General features: G+C 37.8%; 1 protein-coding gene and 2 pseudogenes across 1 annotated transcript in view; all 3 read right to left on the bottom strand.

The window, feature by feature from the left end:
- LOC100752576 overlaps positions 1-1,425 on the bottom strand; it is a 33,357-nt pseudogene extending 31,932 nt beyond the window's left edge.
- A 631-nt stretch (positions 1,426-2,056) lies between these two features.
- On the bottom strand, positions 2,057-2,245 carry LOC113833475 (annotated as a pseudogene).
- A 2,997-nt stretch (positions 2,246-5,242) lies between these two features.
- Positions 5,243-23,366, bottom strand: part of LOC100767355 (calcium-activated chloride channel regulator 3A-1-like) — a 39,029-nt gene continuing 20,905 nt past the window's right edge. Inside the window, exons 7-14 of the mRNA XM_027395893.2 lie at positions 22,171-22,395; positions 19,959-20,136; positions 18,606-18,706; positions 17,041-17,265; positions 16,385-16,655; positions 7,976-8,143; positions 6,818-7,051; positions 5,243-5,583 (exon numbers count right to left, since the gene is read on the bottom strand). Of these exons, the coding sequence (XP_027251694.1) occupies positions 5,243-5,583; positions 6,818-7,051; positions 7,976-8,143; positions 16,385-16,655; positions 17,041-17,265; positions 18,606-18,706; positions 19,959-20,136; positions 22,171-22,395 (1,743 nt within the window). The remainder of the gene's footprint in view (positions 5,584-6,817; positions 7,052-7,975; positions 8,144-16,384; positions 16,656-17,040; positions 17,266-18,605; positions 18,707-19,958; positions 20,137-22,170; positions 22,396-23,366) is intronic.

The following is a 23,366-nucleotide window of genomic DNA, read 5'->3' as shown; positions in this document are numbered from 1 at the left end:
TTCATCTTGATGGACTTTTCCTGTGATGAGTATGAAATGCCCTTCTTCATCTCTTTTGATTGATTTTAGTTTAAAGTCTAATTTGTTAGATATTAGGATTGCTACACCAGCTTGTTTCTTCAGCCCATTTGATTGGAAAATTTTCCCATCATTTTACTCTGAGGTATCGCCTGTCTTTGAAGTTGAGGTGTGTTTCTTGTAAACAGCAGAAGGATGGATTCTGTGTTTGTATCCATTCTGTTAGCCTATATCTTTTTATGGGTAAGTGAAGACCATTGACATTTAGGGATATTGATGTCCATGATTGTTGGTTCTTGTTTGTTTTGTATTTATTGTTGGTGGTGTTGTTGTGTGTGGATTTTGCCTTCCTGTTTCTTTTCATGCTTGGTAAAATTGGATTATCTATTGCCTATGTTTTTTGAGTGTAGTTAGTTGCTAATTGGTCGGTGGAAAGGGAAGGAAGCATCTACATTTCTATATATACATCTGTATATATAACCAACTGAGTCATTCTAGCATTGCCCAAGTGCTAATAACAATGATAAAGAAGACTGAATTGCTTCAGCTTGCTACTTTCTTTGATCCTACAGACCAATTATGACATTTATAGAGGACATGAACCCTGTGTTCCTAACCATCATGTAGATTTTGAGAGGATCCAAGAGTAAAGTATATATTACACAAATGCTTTGATCATACAAATGCAATTAGGAACAAATCAACTTCAAGCATGTCTAAGGTTTTCATTAAGGTAAGATAGGCAAGTACTTCAGGTTTTCCAAAGTTGAGCATGTAGGACCAACCGGAGAAATGTGTAAGTCAGCAGCTGCTTGGGTTTAAGTGTACATTTGCTGTATTGACTTTGTGAAAACAACATCATTAAGATAAATGAGTACATTTATCTTAATGAGTGAGTACATTTCTCCTCTTATTCTAAAGTCTAAACTAACTAGTTACTAATTTTTAAGAGCTTTAACCTTAGTTTTAATGTGTAATAAAAACATAAAGCTAAGCAGATACTCATCTTGGCTGTAGATAAAACTGCAAAGGTATTGTCTACTGCCAGATAATACTGCCAGATGAATACAGTCAAAGTGGCTTTGGGAGTGTATAACTTTGTCTCATTGTGTGTGTGTGTGTGTGTGTGTGTGTGTGTGTGAGAGAGAGAGAGAGAGAGAGAGAGAGAGAGAGAGAGAGAGAGAGAGAGAGAGAGAGAGAAAGAGAGAGAGCTTATATACCTGAAAAGAATTATTGGCATGCAAATATGAAGATAATAAAGTTCTTACCTTTATGCTTTGGATGAGTCGGTCATCTTCTGGCACACTGGGGTTAATTGCAATGACCACTCCCTAGTATCCATGGAGCTTTTCACCCCTGTAAGAGATACAGTCTAAGGAACAGAAAGAACTTCAGACCTGGTACCATGTTTGCACATGATAAGTGAGGTAGCAACTCAAGGAGAGTATTTATGTGCCTGCCTCACTCAGGAATTAGGATGAAGACCAGAATATTCACATATGAATGACAGAGAGAAGCACTGATATCTCTTGGTGATCTTCCTTAGCCAATCTGAAGACTTAGTTGTTCAGTTACATGGGTGTTGTGGTGAATACATTTATTGTAATTTCTAAGACAGGATACAGTGTGGAGCTGCTACATAACTTTGCTAGATAAATTCTGTTTGCATGAGTTTGTTTTGTACAACTGTAAGTCTTCCAGTGCTTCAGTGGGGAATTTAGAGTCTTGATCCTGCCAGATTACCAGAAAAACAGGCTACTTGGATGGCAACCAGGGCTTTTTGGCATGCTCCTGCCTCCAATTGTTGACAACATTCCTCTGTTGCAGCCCAGCGTTCCTGCAGTCTTTCCTGTAAAACCTTTCCATGTTATTTTCCTGGAACATCTTAATGCTTTGCTTTCCTCAGTAGTTAATATAATTTTTAGTTTTTGGTTCTACATATTATTAGTGGACAAACCACACCCCTAATTTAAATATGACCAGCTTCTAGGTTAAAAATGTTCAGCATCATCTGGTAGGCTTGATGGATGACCACGATTTAGTATAAACTCTCAGTCTTGCCAATGTGAGAACACAGACCCAGCTTCATTTTCCTCTAGTGTCTTCTCTTGGTATTGTACCTGATATTGTCACCAGTTTTCATCTAAATCCGCTGAGGAATAGAATGATTTTGCTTTTATTTGTTGTCTGGGAATTTCTTGAGTCTGAAAGTCTTGTGAGGAGACATGGTGAGAATCAAGTCAAGTATATGGTGCATTGTAGCATGAACAATGAAAGACCCAGAGACAGATACTGGGAGTCAATCTTCAAGCTGCAGATCAGAGAAGCAAAGCAGCTGGCCTCTAGCTCTTACCTCTACCTCATACTGAAAGGCGATCCTGACTCCACCTAACCTCAGACTGCAATCTCAGTCTGCCATGCCCTTCTCAATGTGGCTGGTGAATCCTGAAACTTACTACTGAAGATCCTTCTCCTATCTTTTATACCTCTGTAGTGGCAGGATTAAAGGCGTGTGATCTGTTTCTCATATAGACTGATTCAATCTCAAGTACCCTGGGTAGCCTTGAACTCAGAGATATCCATCTGCTTTTGTCTCCTGAGTCCTGAGATTAAAATTGTGTACCACCACAGCCTGATGTCTGTAGCTTGAGGCTGACTTTACTTCCAGAATCTTTAAGCAAGCTTTAATAAATCATAAATAATATATCACCACAATCCCCCTTTTTGTCTAGTAGAAAAAGAAGGCTACAACCAACATAAAAACTATATACGGTAGGTACAATATATACAGGCAACAAGTTTGTCAACAATGTCTAGTCCATTTACATTTGATAAACTCAGAGAAAGTACTTCATTATCTATCCTATCTTGGTGAGTCCAAAGTCTTGTACCTAATTTATTTCTATTCTAATTAACATTTTCAAAAGTCATAGTTTCAAATATTATATTTCTAGCATCTGAGATTCATATGAATCTATTTACTAGTGCCAATGACAATCTTCGTTAGAAGTCTGGATATGCTTCTTTGGGTCCTGTATAACTTTTGTAAATGGATCAATTTTCTTTCTTGCTGCTCCAATTCTGTCCCAACCATTTAAAGCTGCTGCATGACATAAACCTAAGAGAAGCTCATCATATTGACACTGACAAATCCTCCTCCCCAGTGCCCACAACTTTAACCTCTCTCATTCTCAATTTCTTTAGCTGTAAATTGAGAACAACATTTAAATAAAATTATTTGTGAAGTATTTGGTGGCCTATACTGCTGGATTATGTATGTAGTGAGACTATCTCAAGACAGGCCAAAACCAACATGAAAAATAAAGAAGTGAATGAATGAATGAATGAATGAATGAAAAAACCCAACATGCACGACAGCATGTTCTCCCCAAACACCAGTAAATCTTGGTGCTTTTCACCCACAAGGAAGAAGATGAGCTTGCTTTTCTGTGATCTGTTCCACTTCCCAGCTCTCTGTGTCAGTACAGAATGGAGTCAGTGTGGACATTGCCTCTATAGGACATGAAGATTTACTTCATGGGTTAAATTGGAATAAAATAATATTCAAAATATAAAACAGTGAGAAAGTTCTGTAGAGAGTTATAGCACAGCAATAGTGAACCAAGAGTCAGAGAACAATTTCTCAATGGGAAGAAGCCTTTGGGGTGAAGGAAACTGAAGCCCTAGGGAGGGAATATGTCCTACATTACAGCTGCAGACAGGGCAAACCTGGGTTTCATCTCAGGTCATTCAGCTTCCGTTTAATGTTTTCTTCAAGACAGGGTCTCACTAAGTAGTCTTGACTGTCCTGGAGCTCAGCAGAGATCTGCCTGCTTCAGCCTCCCGAGGGCTGGCATTAAAGGCTTGTGTCATCATGCCTGAGATGCCAGTCTATCTGAAAATGACGTATGACACACAATATGTTTCAAAAGGACAACTGGGGAACAGTAACCTCGAAAATCATTTGAGAGTAGTTGGTTTCATTTCACTCAACAGTAGTTCTCAGCCAAAGATTCAAGAGAATGAGGACTGCTTTGATAGATTTTGTATGAGAAAAAGACTCTGACTTTTAAAATATTAGACAATACTCATCTACCACTAGGCTTCTGGTATGGCTTGGATATGGCTTGTTTTCTCTAAAACCCATCTTGACATTATGCTGAGAAGTGATTGTGCTGTGATGACAAAGCCTTTTCCTGGAGCCATTCTTACAGTAATGAATTAGACCCTGTGAAGCCAGACTTTCACACAAGTGTGTTTCTCATCTTCTGCTTCTCCACAGGCTCATGCTTGTCCTTGGGTCCCTTGCCATAGGCTGCCTTCCAATCTCAGACTTCTCAATCTCCACAACCACTTCCCTTTATATGCTACCCATTCACAAGAGTTCTGTTGTTTAACAGAAAAGATATTTATACAACAAAGTTATTTGTCTACGTATTTATTTTGCATGTTTTCTTTTGCTCTTTAATGTAAAAAACTTGAGAGAACATTTAACAATGCATTTGCAGATTTATAATGCTTTTCATTTGGAGACAGGATCTTGTATACTGGGCTATGTAGCTTAGGCTAGTCCAAAACTGGGCTGTGTAGCTCAGGCTAACTTATGATCCTCCTACCTTGATCCCTAGTTGCTGAATCACAGTCATGTACGCCGTATCTAGCCAGGTTTTTCTTAAAATTTTTTAAAATCCCAAAGCTATCTAGATATTTCTTTCATTTTAAAGATTGGTTTTAAAATTTATCTTTTAAGTTGGAGGGCTTTTCCTATTTGGATTCTCCCATATGTGTGCACTGCCTACAGTGTTTTTTTCTTGTCTGTGTACTATTAGTTTCCAGATGCTCTATGGAAATCAGTCCATGTTTATTTCTTTCTTGGTTTTTTTTTTCTGATATACACTGCAAACAGACATTATTTTCTCTTTCTGAGCTTTATATTGACTCCTTGTGCATTTATTTCTACATAATCACATATTATATTTAGTGAATAGCTTTTTGATATTAATATTTGGAAAATGAGTTGTTCATTTTAATTCATCCTCTTCAAAGTTAGATTAATGAAATACTCTAGTTTATATATAACAACTTAATTGATTTTAATTGACACAAATAAAAAATTACAACATTGAACATTCACTTTTATGTTACAAGAGTTGTATAGTGGACAATGAGGATAGTAAATTAATTCTAAATAACTTTGATTTTTAGTCCTACTACAATTTCTAGTTTAAAATATGAATAAAGTTGCAACAAATAAAAACACTGTCAAACTGGGTGAGAGCATTTTTGTACCCAAATCAGAGATATTGGGTTCCTGTGAAGGAATAAACCTGACAGCCTGTGCGATGTTGGAGATCTCTGAAGTGATACTGACTTCATTGACGGCCTGGATTGCAATGTAGAACATGGAGCTATTTCCTATTTTCAAAGATCCTGGTTTGAATTCAAAGTTTTCTTTTGACCCAGCCTCTTTAGGTACCAGTCCAGAAGTATTCACTAAAGTAGCATTGTGAAAATCTTCTTGGAGATCTTGAGAATGCCAACTCATTCTGATGACATATCTATGTGCTGGAAAAGAGACAGACACGTGTTCATTAGAGTGAGGACGGGTCTCTGCACACACTGCGCCTGCGTAGGGGTTACCAGAGCATCATGAGGAGCTTCAGTGGTGGAGAGCCCGGTACAGTTTGTGTCTGGTTATCCTGTCTCACTGACTTTAAAGACAAGTATATGAACATTTGTTTTAAAAAATGTCTAGTTGCTGGTAGGGGAGGAAAGGAGTGAGAAGGGAACTGGAATAGTCATGTAATTCAATCTTGTTTGTAATTCAAAAAAAAAAAGTTCAGTCACAAAATCATAGAAAAGCTAATTCAGTATCATAATACAAGCCTCTACCAGAATCCAGGTTTTTTTGTAGAAGGAGTTGAACTCAGTTTTAAAGTAGCACAAGGAACACACAATGTTCATGTGTAGTGAAGACCGAGAGTATGTTCTGTATGACTTTTTATAAAGATGAAAGAAGGAGAAATGGGTGGGTGGGGCCCTCAGTGACAGCCAGAGGAGAACAGCTGAGGGTGAGTCCAAGGGCACAGAACCCGGATGAGCACTGATTCCACACGTGCTCGGGACCTAGTCCCACCTCGAGCGGCACCATGATCTACTCCTCTCCACTATTGTGTTTCACAGTTATTTTTACTGTTCTCTTATGTGCATGTGTGTTGTGCCTGCATGTATGTCTGTACCCCATGCGCTATCTGCTGTGGAGGAGCAGCGGGTGGTTGGGACCTGCCTGTGGGTGCTGGAGTGGGACCTGAGTCCTGTGAGCAAACAACCATGCTCTTCATTCCCGAGGATGCTGTCGGTGATGGGGGAGGTGGTGACATAATCTTGAGACCGATTTTACAACTTGAAGATAAAAATCGGGAACAACTCTGGCTAATTCCAATTTTCTTGAAGTTCAGTTTTTACATTAAAAATAAATGAGTACTGGCTTATAGTAGAGACTTATAGTAGAAATATTATTTATGAGTGAGACATGGGACAAATTTTGGGAAAGAATGGCAATTCAATTTTATTCAGAATACATTATGGAATACATTATTCTTATTTTAAATAAATATTTGCTTACATCACACTTATCTGTTGTGTAAGTATATTCCCTTACAGGCCCAGCTGAACAAAGAACTGGAATCATTTCCTGGCAACAACAAATTTTGCAGCATCCAAAAAATTAATACTGTCCACAATTTAATTTATTACATATAACCCTTTGTGAATATTTAAAACTCACTGTCAAGCTTACCTCTTCCTTTGTCAAGGACCTTGCCAGGGGCTGTCCATGTCAGGTGAATGTGATCTCCTTTAAACTCAGCCTCCAGATCTGTGACTTTACTGGGTGGGAACACATGAGTGTGGCTACCACCAGGAGGTGCTCCAGACACGATAAAAGACCCTCCAGAGGTTAGCCTGCTGAAGTCTTCCACTGGAGCTTCTGTATCTTGGATTTCGGGTCTGGTTGGATTCGTTATTATTTTACCTATGAAAAACACCCCCAGTGATTTGTATCTCTCATATTGTCTGTTCTTTATCTCATGCCGACCTTACAGCTCTTCAAGGCTCATGTAGGTTGAAGACAGACTTACATATGACTTTGACATATGCTATGTTAAGCTAATGTCTAACCTGTATTTATTTATTTATTTATTGCAGATTTTTTAATTTGAATTAGAAATAAGATTGTTTTACATGCCAATCCCATTTCCCTTCTCCCCCCTTCCCTCCTCCCCTACCACCCCTCCTTCCAAATAAAACACTACCTATCACATATCCTTTCTGTTCCCCTGGATGTTGAGGCCTTTCATAAGGTGTCATCAGAGCCTATCATATCTTTGGGATAGGGCCTAGGCTCACCCCCATGTGTCTAGGCTCAGGGAGTATCCCTCTATGTGGACTGGGCTCCCAAAGTCCACACCTATGCTAGGGATAAGTACTGAACTACTACAGGAGGTCCCATAGATTTCCAAGGTTTCCTCACTGAAGCCCATGTTCCTGGGGTCTGGATCAGTCCCATGCTGGTATCCCAGCTATCAGTCTGGGAAGCAAGAGTTCCCCGATGTTCAAGTGAGCTGTTTCTGTGGTTAACCTGTCTTAACCTACTACTTTTGAATGAGTTCTTTGATACAGGGATTCTTTCAACAACCTAGCTCTAGCATTTAGCACAGGGCTTGTTCCATGAGCTCAGGAATGAAATGTATTTTGTGCATGAAGCAAACTGAGGGAAATGCTAACAAATATGTGGAAACATGGTTTATGCTGGGTCCACCAACATGAATATGATTTTGAATCCCAAAGTTGATTGCATAATTATATACTTGGGGTTTCCACATATATTATCATTTAGTGTTTGTTTTATATAATTTACTGAAGCAGGTAATACATTTTTTGATTTAATGGAACTTACCATCTTCAATATAGCCAGGTATATATAGAGACTTGTTCTGTTGTCTTAAACTTAGTCTGGCTGTGTTTTTTCTTGCCTGGACATGTACTTTTAGGCTGTATCTACCATTTCCATGATAATCTGTGAAATATCTTGTATAGATGCCATCATTTTTAACAGTGTCAGCACCTGGATAATGCAACACAACAATTAGTCATGGTAAGTTAAAATGAAGAATGACACTGTTCACAAGCATTGATGATATGAGTTTACCAGAGAGTTTAGGACAGCTTAAATCCTAGACCATAGTGTTTTGATTCAAATCCTAGGTTCACTGTGTGCTAACTGTTATTTTACAAAACATAATTTATAGTAGGCATTCAGTTAGAGTTAGCACTTTTATTTCACAATAGAAACTTGTCCAGAAAACTCTTAGGACTGACAAAGATGTTTAGCAAACTAGTGGGACACAAAACCAAAGTTAAAAATCAGTAGCCAAGTTTTGTGCAACCATAGTATTGTTAGCAATGAGGCTGATCCGAGGCGCAATTATTACTGATTGAAAAGGCAGTAGCTCTCCCACATACCAATATTGAGCAGGCTTATGAAGAAATCGGGACAACAGCATTATTTCTAATACATTTGAACAAACATACTCAACAAGAAATCACTGGAGGAAATTGAAAACAGACACTACAAAGTGGGAACATCTTCCATGCTTACACATCAGCAGAGTTAATACTATGAAAATGGCTGCATAGGTAAAAGCAATCTACAGATTGATGCAATTTAGATAAAAAGTCCCATGACATTCTTTACAGAAATAGAGAAAAATAATTGTAAAATCCACATGGAAACACAGAAGACCCAGAATAGCCAAATCAATCCAAAATAAAAGGAACAATGCTGGTGATAGCACCATGCCTTGTAAGTCATACTACAGACGCACAGTGATGAAGCAGCATTGAACTGACCTAAGAGATACGTGCAGACAAGTGGAATAGAATAGAGGGTGTAGCATTAAACCCACACACTGAAACCATATGATTTTGGACAAAGATGCCAAACATACACATTAAAGAAAGATAGCCTCTTCAACAAAGAGTGCTGCGGACACTGGACAGATAGATGTAGAAGGATGAAATGGGAACACTAGATTTTGTCTTGTATGAAATCAATTCTGAGAAGATCACACACCTTAGTGTACAATCTGGAACTCTCAATCTGTTGGCGCAGAACATTTCAGGATGTAAACATAGACAAAAGGACTTTCTGTGAAAGACGCTATTTACTTAGTAGTAAAACCAAGACCTGACAAATGGAACATAAAATTAAACAAATTCTGTATAGTAGACAAGAAATTTGGCCTACTATATGGGAGAAAATCTTTGGCAGCTATAATCTGATAGGATAGATATCTAGAATGTATAAATAATTTTAAAAACTACCAAAATAAACAACTCAATAAATGGGCTGGTGAAGTGAACACAGGGTTTTCAAAGATGAAGTACCAACATCCATTGAGAATGATCATTGAGCATATGAAGAGTTCCAGTATCTTTTGTCATCTGGAAAATGCAAATTAAAAATACTTTGAGATTCCATTTTTCCCCTTCTCATCTCATTCTAGTCAGAATGTTTATTATTAAGAAGACAAATGAGGTTTGTCATCGTCACTGCTCAGAGTCATCTGACACAATTGACCTGCATGCTGGACCGTGTTTGGCAGCGGCGGGTTCCGAACACAGAACACCCAGAGGCAGCCCAGCCTCCATCTGCAGGCCCAGGTAGGCCAGGGGCTGTTTCTGTTTAATATTAATATCCATCTGTTTGTCATTGCTGCTCAGAGTCATCTGACGCAAGCGACCTGTGTGCCGGATGGAGTTCAGCAGTGAGATCCAACACATTGTGACCCAGTGACAGCTCTGCCTCCAACTGCCGGCCTGGTGGGATCCGGCACGCCCAAAAACTACTGACACCTGGGTAACAGTGACACTTCCATCCATGAGAAGAGGACTGACATCAGAGTATTGGATCTGTGTGCATCTACCAGAAGAGAACCTTGGTCCCACACCCACAAGGAGAACAAGAAACTCTTGCTACACCCACCAGAAGAAAGGATGAGAAGAGGGCAAGGTAAAAGCACATCCAACAACAGAAAACCCAATATGACACCACTGGAGACTAGGAACCATACACCAGTAAGACCTCAACATCACGATGCAGATGAACCAGAAGAGAATGACATTAAAAGCATCTTCATGAAAATGATAAAGGACCTCAAAGAAGACATGAGAAAATCCCCTAAAGAAATGGAAGAATAAACTAAGCAAAAAATACAAGATATCAACAAATCTCTCAAGGAAACAGTTCAAGATCTAAAAACTGAAATAGAGACAATAAAGAAAGCACAAGCTGAGGGAATGCTGGAAATAGAAAAGCTGGGTAAACGATCAGGAACTACAGATGTAAGCATAACCAACAGAATACAAGAGATGGAAGAGAGAATCTCAGGAGTTGAAGACACACTAGCAGAAATAGATTCATCAACCAAAGAAAATCTTAAGTCCAACAAATACCTATCACAAAATGTCCAGGAAATATGGGATACTGTGAAAAGACCAAACCTAAGAATAATAGGTATAGAAGAAGGTGAAGAAATCCAACTCAAAGGCACAGAAAACATATTCAACAAAATCAACAAAAAAGAGGAAAACTTTCCCAACTTAAAGAAAGACAAACCAATGAAAATACAAGAAGCCCGGAACACCAAATAACCAAAACAAGGTCACCTTGCCACATAATAATCAAAACACCAAACATACACAACAAAGAGAAAATATTAAGAGCTGCAAAGGAAAAAGGTCAAGTAACCTATAAAGGCAAACCTGTCAGAATCACACCTGACTTTTCCTTGGATACTCTGAAAGCCAGAAGGTCCTGGATAGATATTAAACCTACACTAAGAGACAATGGATGCCAGCCCAGACTACTATAGCCAGCAAAGATTTCAATCATTATAGATGGAGAAAACAAGATATTTCATGACAAAACCAGATTCAAACAATACATATCCACCAATTCAGCCCTTCAGAAAGTACTGGAAGGAAAACTGCAACCCAGGGAAGTTAACTACAACCAGAAAAACATAAGCAATAGATAATCCCAATTTACCAACAGTCAAAAGAAAAAAGGGATAGAATCCCACACATAATCTTACCACCAACACCAAATCAAAAACAAACAAGAATGAACAATAATCAATGGTCATTAATATCCATCAACATTAATGGTCTTAACTCCTCTATAAAAAGACACAGATTGGCAGAATGGATAAGAAGACAGAATCCTTCCTTCTGCTGCATACAAGAAACTCACCTCAACCTCAAAGACAGATGGTACCTAAGAATTAAAGTTTGGAGAAAGATCTTCCAATCAAATGGACCCAAGAAACAAGTGGGGGTAGCAAGCCTAATATCCAATAAATTGGACTTTAAACTAAAATCAGTCAAAAGAGATGAAGAAGATCATTTCCTACTCATCACAGAAGAAATCCATCAGGATGAAGTCTCAATTCTTAACATTTATGCCCCAAATACGAAGGCATCCACGTTTGTAAAAGAAACATTACTAAAACTCAAATCACACATAAAACTGCACACACTTATAGTGGGAGATATCAACACCCCACTTTCACCACTGGACAGGAACTTAACAAAGAAACAAAAGAACTAATAGAAGTTATGGTGCATTGGACTTAACAGATACCTATAGAACATTCCACCCAAATACAAAACAATTTACCTTCTTCTCAGTGCCACATGGAACTAACTCTAAAATCGACCACATACTTGGGAACATAGAAAACCTCAACAAGTACAAAAAATTGAAATAACCCCCTGTGTCTTATCAGACCACCATGCTTTGAAATTAGAATTCAACAACAACACGAACTACAGAAAACCTACAAACTCATGGAAATTAAGTAACACCCAATTGCACAATTCATGGGTCCAGGAAGAAATAAAACAGAAATTAAAGATTTCCTAGAATTCAACGAGAATGCGGACACAACATATCCAAACCTATGGGATACTCTGAAAGCAGTGCTAAGAGGAAAGTTCATAGTGCTAAGTGCCCACATGAAGAAACAGGAGAATAATCACACTAGAGAATTAACAGCACCACTGAAAGCTTTAGAAAACAAAGAAGCCAATACATCCCAGAGGAGCAGACACCAGAAAATAATCAAACTGAGGGCTGAAATCAATAAAATGGAAACTAGGAGAACAATAAAAAGAATCAATATAACAAAAAGTTGGCTCTTCAAGAAAATGAACAAGATAGACAAACCTTTATCCAAACTTACCAAACAACAAAGAGTGAACATGCAAATTAATAACATCAGAAATGAAAAGGGGGACATAATAACAGACACAGAGGAAATCCAGAGAATCATTAGGTCATACTTTGAAAACCTATTTTCCTCAAAATTTGAAAATCTAAAGGAAATGGACAATTTTCTGGACAGATTTCACTTACCAAAATTAAATCAAGAACAGATAAGCAACTTAAATAGACCTATAACTCTAATGAAATTGAAGCAGTCATTAGAAGTCTCCCAACCAAAAAAAGCCCAGGGCCAGATGGCTTCAGTGCAGAATTCTACCAGAAATTCAAAGTACAGCTAATACTAATTCTCCTCAAAGTATTCCACACAATAGAAGCAGAAGGGTCATTACCAAACTCTTTTTATGAGGCTTCAATAACCTTGATACCCAAGCCACACAAAGACACAACTAAGAAAGAGAACTACAGACCAATATCCCTCATGAACATTGATGCAAAAATTCTCAATAAAATATTGGCAAATCGAATCCAAGAACACATCAGAGAAATCATCCATCCCGATCAAGTAGGCTTCATGCCAGGGATGCAAGGATAGTTCAATATATGAAAATCCATCAGTGTAATCCACCATATACACAGACTGAGGAAAAAAATCACATGATCATCTCACTAGATGCTGAAAAAGCCTTTGATGAAATCCAACACCCCTTCATGATAAAGGTCCTGGAGAAATCAGGGATAACAGGAACATACCTCAACATAATAAAAGCAATATACAACAAGCCAACAGCCAACATCAAATTAAATGGTGAGAAACTCAATGCAATTCCTCTAAAACCAGTAACAAGACAAGGCTGTCCACTCTCTCCATACCTCTTCAATATTGTCCTTGAAGTTCTAGCTAGAGCAATAAGACAACAAAAGGAGATCAAGGGAATACAAATCAGAAATGAAGAAGTCAAACTCTCATTATTTGCAGATTATATGATAGTCTACATAAGTGACCCTAAAAACTCAACCAGGGAACTCCTACAACTGATAAACACCTTTAGCAAAGTGGCAGGATACAAGATTAACTCAAAAAAATCTGTAGCCCTACTATATACGGATGACACATTGGTGGAGAAAGAAATCAGAGAAGCATCACCCTTTACAATTGCCACAAACAACATAAAATGCCTTGGAGTAACACTAACCAAAAAAGTGAAAGACCTGTACTGTAAGAATTTTGAGACTCTAAAGAAAGAAATTAAAGAAATACCAGAAAATGGAAAGTTCTCCCATGCTCTAGATAGGCAGGATCAACATAGTAAAAATGGCAATCTTACCAAAAGCAATCTACAGATTCAATGCAATCCTCATCAAAATCCCAACACATTTCTTCACTGACATTGAAAGAACAATTCTCAACTTTATATGGAGAAACAAAAGATCCAGGATAGTCAAAACAACACTGTACAATAGAGGAACTTCTGGAGGTATCACCATCCCTAACTTTAAGCTCTATTACAGAGCTATAGTCCTGAAAACAGCTTGGTATTGGCACAAAAATAGACAGGTAGACCAATGGAATAGAGTTGAAAACCCTGAAATTAACCCACACACCTACGAACACCTGATTTTTGACAAACAATCCAAATATATATGCTGGAACAAAGAGAACATCTTCAACAAATGGTGCTGGCATAACTGGATGCAAACATGTAGAAGACTACAGATAGACCCAAGTCTTTCGCCCTGCACAAAACTTAAGTCAAAATGGATCAAAGACCTCAACATTAACCCAGCCACACTGAACCTACTAGAAGATAAAGTGGGAAATACCCTTGAATTAATCGGTACAGGAGACTGCTTCCTGAACATAACACCAGTAGCACAGACACTGAGATCAACAATTAATAAATGGGACCTCCTGAAACTGAGAAGCTTCTGTAAGGCAAAGGACATAGTCAGCAAGACAAAATGACAGCCCACAGACTGGAAAAAGATCATCACCAACCCCACATCTGACAGAGGGCTGATCTCCAAAATATACCAAGAACTCAAGAAGCTATTCCCCCAAACACCAAACAATCAAATTAAAATTGGGATACAGAACTAAATAGACAATTCTCAATAGAGGAATCTAAAATGGCTGAAAGACACATAAGAATGTGTTCAACATTCTTAGCCATCAGGGAAATGCAAATCAAAACAACTCTGAGATACCATCTTACTCCTGTCAGAATGGCTAAAATCAAAAATACCAATGACAGTTTATGCTGGAGAGGATGCAGAGAAAGAGGAACACTCCTCCACTGCTGGTGGGAGTGCCAACTTGTACAGCCACTTTGGAAATCAGTATGGCGACTCCTCAAGAAAATGGGGAGGAGTCTACCACAAGATCCAGCAATTCCACTCCTAGGCATATACCCAAAAGAAGCACATTCATATAAGAAGGACATGTGTTCAACCATGTTCATAGCAGCATTATTTGAAATAGCCAGAAACTGGAAGCAGCTTAGATGGCCCTCAACCGAAGAATGGATAGAGAAAATGTGGTACATTTACACAATGGAGTACTACTCAGCAGAAAAAAAAATGGAATCTTGAAATTTGCAGGAAAATGCATGGAACTCAAAGAAACCATTCTGAGCGAGGTAACCCAATCACCAAAAAACAAACATGTTACATATACTCACTCATATGTGGTCCTGCTTTATGATACATAGTAGTGACGGTGCTTTATCAGAGCTGTTTTTAATGATGTTGCTCAGAATGGTTTCCTTCCAGATGATGATTGAGAAACTAATTAAAAAAAATGGTGCCAGGTACCACAAGAGTAACAGAACTGTGCTGTTTCCTGGGATTTTGTTTTTTACTTTTTTTTGTTTTTTTGTTTTTTGTTTTAAATGGTGTGTGCTGGATGTCTCTACAATTTTGTTCAAATGACTGCAGTACCTGGAAAAGCTATTGCTGCTATTGATGCATAACATACTGCTATTATTATATATATATATATATATATATATATATATATATATATATATATATTGAATTTTTTGGAAATATATATATAATTTGAATTTTTGGAAACTTTAGCTGTGCTGTCAACTTTGGAAAAAAGTTTCCCAGTTTACCGTGTTGAGTTGGCATTGTACAGAAATTAACAGCCATATTGGTCTAGAAAAGTTGACCTTATTTTTTTTCTATTTGTACAGGGGTAATGCACTGTATTAAATATATAAGGTCTTATCTACGTGGGTTTGATTACAAAAACTAATAAAGTATTCTCTAAATAAAAAAAGAAGACAAATGATAAAAGATGCTAACAAACATGTGGGGTCTGTGGTGTGTGTGTGTGTGTGTGTGTGTGTGTGTGTGTGTGTGTGTGTGTAGCAGAGAATTCTCTAATATAACACTTTTGGAGTAGTAAATTAGTTGAGTCCCTATGGGAATCAGTATGAAATTTTCTCAAAAACTGAAAAATAATGACTATATGATCTATCCATACCCATAGCATTGAGAAAAATGAAATTATGCCATCTGCAGGATGATGGATACAGGTTGCGATTGCCGTATTAAGCAGGATAAACATATACATAAAAACTTCCACATTTTCTCCAATGTGTAGATACTGGATTTTATATAGATGGATACAATTCTATATATCTGAAAGCAGCTGTGAGACCAGGATAATGAGGCTCTGGTGGGAGAAGCAGGAGAGAGAGGAGGTGCAGGAGGGGAACATGGTTACAGTACAGAGTATGCTTGTATGGAGCCTATAAAAGCATGCACACTGTTAAGAAGGAATCTTACCAAAACAAAGAAAATAGAACTAGATGGAGAAAGCATATGTAAAGTGTTAATAGTAGTGAAAATGGAAAATTGTACTTTTAATTTCCATGGGAAACCTGAAATTGATAAAGGGCTCTAACCAAAATAAATGTCTACTCTTGATTTGTCAAGAAAATGTAGCAAACTAATTTAAAGACATCATTACTCAAATAGAGTTTTAAGTGTATTGAAAAAGCATTGACTCCGGAGTTATAGAATCCTGTGGAATTTAAACTCAGTGGTGTCGATGCAGGTTCCCATTACCTGCCCCGTTGTCCCAGAGCTCCAGTGTGACTCTATGTCCGTCTTCAGCTTCTATAACAGCTGTGACACTGGCTCCCAGAACAGGCAAGAACCCCTGGCTGACTCGTGCATAAACCATCAGCGGGCTGGGGTACTGTGCTGTGTTGTGACTCATGTGAGCAGTTGCCATTACTGGGGACACAGTAGGACTTCTTGCTCTAGTGGTCACTGTCAGCGTCAGCAACTGAGATCTGGCATTCTCATTAGAAAGGCTGTAAGTCCAAGTACCTGTCTGGAAAAAATATATTTCAAGAGCTTTGATGGCATTTTCTTACTCTGTGATTAGGATATATATATATATATATATATATATATTATATATATATATATATGGCCATAAATGTAAAAAGAAGAAGAATTACCTTTCTGATGATGGGAATGGTGCCAGGGCTTCATGCAAGCTATGCTAGGGCACTACTCAGATACTGTCTCAGACTAAATAATCATTTTTAATATCTGAATGTAAACTAACAACATGGGTATGAATCCTTAGGTGTTCTATTAAGTTGATTTTTAAGATACATTATCTGTTACTTTTTTAGTACTGAGAAAATAGAAGCGGCCTTTTAGTTTTCAACATAAATTGATTAATTGATGAAGCCAAAGAGTAGACTTACTTCTGCAATGCCTGGTATTTGAAGTCGAACAGAGCGGATATTCAACTCATCATCTTTGAAATCTGAGATAGTGTATTTTTTTCCTTTAGGATCTTGAAGAGTAATTTTTGGCTTTTTTGTCATCCAGGTGACAACAAAGAAGGTGTCATTGCCAACAGTACTATCCACCAGCACTGTACCCTTTACCAATCCCTTCCCTGTAATATTGAAGGCTTTGCTTTCCAACTGTTACAGAAATAAAAAGCAAACATAAAACTCATTTGTTATTTTAAGTAGTGGAAATTTAAGTCATGGTAATTTAAAAGTCATATTTAACGTTCAATTACAATGACAAAGAATTAAAATGTTTTCCAAATGTTTCTTTCTTTTCCTTTCTTCCCTCCTTTCTTTCTTTCTTTCTTTCTTTCTTTCTTTCTTTCTTTCTTTCTTTCTTTTTCTTTCTTTCTTTCTTTTTTCTTCCTTCCTTCCTTCCTTCCTTCCTTCCTTCCTTCCTCTCTCTCTTTCTCTCTCCTCCTCTCTCCCTCCTCCTCTCTCTCTGTGTCTCTGCCTGTCTGTCTGTCTGTCTGTCTGTCTGTCTGTCTGTCTGTCTGTCTCTCTCTCTCTCTCTCTCTCTCTCTCTCTCTCACACACACACACACACACACACACACACACACACACACGTTGTTTTACCTTCTTAGGGTGGCTGAGCTTTAAAGTACTAGTGTCCAGGCACCCAAGGCCATGGCCTAGGGACAATTCTGTTTCCTTAGACAATGACTCTGTTGCTGCCACTAAAGTAGTTCTAACTATTTCTCTATAGTTCTAATAAAACTGAAGATTCCAAGGCTAGGGTGAAGACTTCTTAGCTCAGAGATTTATAATAGCAACTATTTAATGGTCTCTCTTTGCTGGAGTCCCGGAAGCCACTCCTTTCCATAAGGCCCCAACTAAAACCCCATGCTTAGCTCCTCCTTGCTACTTCCTGTCAAGCAGTTGCTAATTAACCTGCCTCACTGGGCCCAGTTTAATTTTATTTAATTAAGGCAAATGCAGCACATCTTTGTTAACAAATGCAACATGAACAAATGCAGCACACCTTTGCCCGTTTAAACAAATATTCCAACACACACACACACACACACACCTCTCACTTAAAAGATGATATGACTAAATCTTAAAGTGGGATTGAGCAAACATTTTGGACTTTAGTTGAGTAACTATAGAGACAGAATTGTCAGTTTAGTGAGACAGATAAAATTAAAGAAAACAGCAGGTACTGAATAGCTTAAGAAGTCAGTATATGAAGAAGTGGAGAAAGAGGAAAGAACTTAACTTGAAGGTAGAGACAAAATTACCTTTAAAATGGCAGATTGTTAACAGCTTTCCAATTTACACACACACACTCACACACTAGAAGAATGCAAGAGAGAAGGTGTTTATGTCATATAAAGGAAAATTCACTAATGGTGTATTTTACCATGGAAACTCTTTTTATGCCAAAAGAATGATTTATTAGAGAAAGGCCATGTAATAGTAGCATAATAGGAATTTATAGGAATTGAAGTATTTTGCAAAGTGCTGACCTGCAGTGCCCGCTGCAAGATGTCGCCACTTCCAGATGAAATCCCACAGAAGGCATCCATAAGGCCAGTTATGTCTCTATTGGCATAAAAGCGAAGCCCTCCTAAATGGGAATATCAGATGTACTATCAGCAATACACTTTGAAACCCTTGACATTTCCTTTTTATTATTAAATATGACATTTATTGTGTGTGTGTGTGCACGAGAGTGTAAGTGTGCATTGTATGTGTTTGGGTGCATGCACAGAACTCACAGGACAGCTTGTTGGAGTTGCTGCTCTCTTTCCATCATGTTGGTTCAAAAGTTGAACTTGAGTTTGGAGGTAAACACCTTTATTCAACTGAGATGTCTCACTTGCCCATATGAACTAAACACTGTACAAAAGATGAGTTTCTCAGAATCTCATGGACTTTCAGCATATCTCAGAAGCTACACTCATTTTATACTATGCAAAATCTTTTTCAAAATAGTTAAGATAAAGATAAATGGGAAATGTGCGAATAAGGACAGTTTCTTTATTTTATGTAGCTAATCGTCACATGTCAGTAGTCAAACTGACCTGAGTACCCAGTGGTTTTACAGAAGATGAGACTCAAGGTTGCTCCTAAGAACCAGATGCTTGTTTCTTAGCCTAATCAAAGCAGACTTAGATAATTAGAGGATGCAGTTTATAATACATGAAACTGAAGCAAAATGTGAAACAGAGTCAAAAGGCAGAAAATAAATGGTGTGAGTGAAAGAAGAGACTTCTTGGGTATGAAGAGTTGGGAGACAATCGATCACAGAGGGCAAGAATTTGACAAGTGACTGCCAGAATCACACCAGAGTGTGCACAGTAACTAAATAAGGAGTGCCACAGAGCAATTGGGAGATACTTGAAGTAAGCCAGGCAGGAAAACTGGATAGAAAGGGAAAAACACAGAAATATTCCAAACTCAGGTTTTGTGAGATGGTGGGAACCAAGTGGAGTGATGGGCAGCCCTGAACCAGTGATCTGGGTTTTAACTGTAGCCCTGAGAAAATTATTTATAGTCTCCAGGTTTCCACATTCTCACCTAAAAGTGAGACCTCTAAATCTTGCTGTGGGATTGAGTGGTGTTTTGGGATTGAGCAAACATATTACACTTCAATTGAGTAACCATAGATTCAGGAGCTTGTGTTTAGTGAGATGAAGAGAAATGGATAAAGAAAGGATGAGAACAGCAGGTACCGAATAACTTAAGGAGTCATTATGTGAAGAAGTGGGGAAAGAGGAAAGAACTTAACCTGAAGGTCAATGAAGAGACAAAAATTAACTTTAAGGTGGTGAATTGTTAACAGCTGCCAGTTTAGGAATATATGTCCAAAGTTGTACCTGTCATGGTTGACAGAGTCTCCAGTTCCCTGGCAGCATCAGGCCCCAGGGCGATGGTGTGGATGATGGCACCACTGTGTTTGACTGCCTCAAAGCATGAACTTATTTGTTTATCTTCACCATCTGTTAGCAATATGATTTCAGAACCAGAAGTCCTCTGGTCACTAGAAGTGATTGCCTGTGAAAAGCAGTGTGTTAATTTCTGACTGTTACTCCTGAATAAATTTAAGAACATACATACTTTTTATATTCTCTTTCTAAGTTGAATTGATACATGGAAATGAGTAGAACACTAGATTTCTGAGAGCCTTTAATCCTTTAGATATATTCATTTTGGCTACCCAATTGAGGAAGAACAAATCAAAAATATTTGCTGGGACATATTAGCTTCTTAATGGATATAAGCTTTTGTTATCATCCATTGAATACTTGATGAAGACATGAGACTCCCAGGAAGTTGTAGAAGGCTTCCTACTGAATAGCATTTGCAAAATCATGACCAAAGTTGAGTGAGCAAGATTGAATTATTTGTTATGTGACTTTCTAATGTATTTTATTTAATTACTACTAAAGAATTGTATGATTTTTCAAAAGAAAGCAAAACAAAACAACTTTGGCTCATCATGAAGGAAGAAGTTAATAAATTTTCAATTATAATTGTTTTCTTATTTTCTTGACTGTTCCTACAAAGAGTATTAGTTAAGAGTCCATGTGTCAGATTCTTTGATTTTAGGTACCTTGAGAATAAATCTATTTTCTAAGCATGAATTATTATGTTTAGTCTTACCTGAGACTTGCCCAAACACACCACCCACCCACCCACCATTACACACTCTATAGATTGTTAGCTTAATGATCAAGTTATAGACTCTAGAGATCAGGGTCTGAATGCTACATTTGGCAATTGTTTTATGACCTTAAGATAGATTTCATTAAAGTTCAGCTTCTTTTTGTGAAGAATGGTCATAGTAACATTCCCCAACTCCTAAAATGATAAGGGTGTAAGACCATGCATCTAAAGCATTTAACACAGAGAGTAAAGTAGTGTACAGTCAACACATAGCTACTTTTGAATGATTTTTCAAGCGATAACACTTAAACATTTATAAGATTTCACTTAGTAAAAGCTGCTTACAGTTTTGAACTTGGTTTTCCCCCCATCTGCTCATCTATAAACTTGGTGACCAAAATATAAAATATAATAAAATTAACTAAGAAAAATATACAGGAATTTATTCAGTCATCTGAGTATATTTCTAGTATATAGGACTCATATTTTAGAACCAAATAGACACGAAAATTATTTTCATAGTAGCAAACCTTTTGTAAACATTTACTTACCTTACATATTTGCCACACTTAAATGAGGTAAACAATATTGATACCATGTCATCTGGATTCTGGAAACTAATTTTTAGTATTGAGTTACTTTCATAGACTTTTTAGATAATTCACGGTAGAGTGGACACCTCAGGTTTCTAAAGCCAATCTGGTTTTTGAGAAATCGGAGGTACGAAGGAAGTTAAGAAAGACTGTGTACCAATGGTGTGTGTAGAGCAGGACTTTGACCAATGGAGGATGAGTGGAGGAAATGGTTTCAGTTTCAGTGGCTAAAAACATGACCATAAATATGTTAGCATGGAAGCTGACTGGGGGAAGAAAAACAGACGAATACTGCTGAGTACACTGGGAAATACCGCTGGGTACATTGGGCAAAAGGAGCTCCTCATTTTTAAATTCACAATCATTGCATATTTTATGTGGAGCTGCCTGTGTCTCTGGATTTTTTAATCCAATTTAAATTAGTGTGTTATGACTTTTATCCATACTATAAAGTTGTCACTGCTTTCTTTCTGTGTATTCAATGGCATTGTCTCCCAGGCATAGAAACTATAAGTGAGAGACCTAGAGACATATCTACCTCCCCAGTGAGGTTTTGATGATTGTTTGCCAAAGGAGGTTTAACCTCAGTCAATCCCCAGTGCCTCTCCATGGAAGACTTTATCAATGGAACAACTGGACACTGAGAGGCTGTGGCTGTAACTGATAGTCAATGAAGCTACCTGTTTTTCTTTCAGAAAAGCTTAGTCTGATTCAGATCAGAATGTTATTAAATGCTGCAACCCTGAGTTCATGACCCGTGTTCAAAGCTAAACGAATAGGATGGAAAGCAACAAGTAAATGGCAAATTATATTAAATTTCAACGTTTACCTGAAATCCTGCTTCAAGTCCTCTGCAAATTGAAGTTCCACCCGAAGCTTGCTGTGGGAGGTTTGCAGTGATCCTTGGATAGTCATTACTATTAGTTATTTCCGTTAGATAGTTTTGGATTATGGCAGTGGAGTCAAATGTGACTAATCCAACCCTAGATTTCTGTTCAACAATTTGAGTTAAATAAAGTTCTGCTGCTTGGTTCATTCGAATAAGACGGTCTCCCTGTAAGAAAAAGTTTCTCTCTAAATTTGACAGATTAATGAAAGAAACAGTCATTCGTGGCCAGAAAACATGGTAATTATCGATGGACTTTTTTACTTTAGCTCTTCCATATCATTAAAATGTTGAAAATGTTTAAACATCAGTTTTTTAGATGTAAAAGCCTACAAAGTCTAAGCCATTTTATGAAACAGTTATCTATTTGCAAGTTTCCCCCAGGAAATGATTTTTTTTTTTACTTTCTCTACTCTATTTTTTTTTCATTTTTAAATTTAAATTAGAAACAAGACTTGTTTTCCATGTCATTCCTGGTTCCCTCTCCCATCCCTCCTCCCCTGTCCCCGCCTAACACCCAACCTATCCCATACCCCTTTTCCTCCCCAGGGAGGGTGAGGCCTTGTATGTGGGGGGTCTTCAGAGACTGTAATATCCTTTGCCATAGGGCTTAGGCCCTCCCCTGTGTGTTTAGGCTCAGGAAGTATCCCTCTATGTGGAAAGGGCTCTTAAATCCATTTCTATGCTAGGGATAAGTTCTGTTCTACTACAAGAGGCCCCATAGATTTCTGAGGTCTCCTCACTGACACCCACGTTCTTGGGGTCAGAATCATTCCTATGCTGGTTTCCCAGCTATCAGTCTGGGTCATGGGCTTTTCCCTGTTTAGGTCAGCTGTTTTTGTGGGTTTCAGAAGCCTGGTCTTCACTCCTCATTCTCTGCAACTAGATTCCAGTTCAGTTCTATGTTTAGCTGGATGAAATGATTTTTAAAGAACATAAAATGATGCTCATTGGAAAGTTTTTTCAAAAAGTAACACAGCGAGTATCTCCAAACTGTCTATTAATAAGGAAGTATTTGAGTAGATAATAGAACATTGTTCACATGATAAAACCATTAAGATTTATGTCTGTGCTCCTGATGGGATACTGTCCCTGAAGGCCTAGGTTCTTATAAACTCCCATGACAAGTGTGGGATACC

The sequence above is a fragment of the Cricetulus griseus genome (assembly GCF_003668045.3).
Source record: "Cricetulus griseus strain 17A/GY chromosome 1 unlocalized genomic scaffold, alternate assembly CriGri-PICRH-1.0 chr1_0, whole genome shotgun sequence".
Taxonomy (NCBI): Eukaryota; Metazoa; Chordata; class Mammalia; order Rodentia; family Cricetidae; genus Cricetulus; species Cricetulus griseus.
This window is presented reverse-complemented; position numbering and strand designations above follow the sequence as displayed.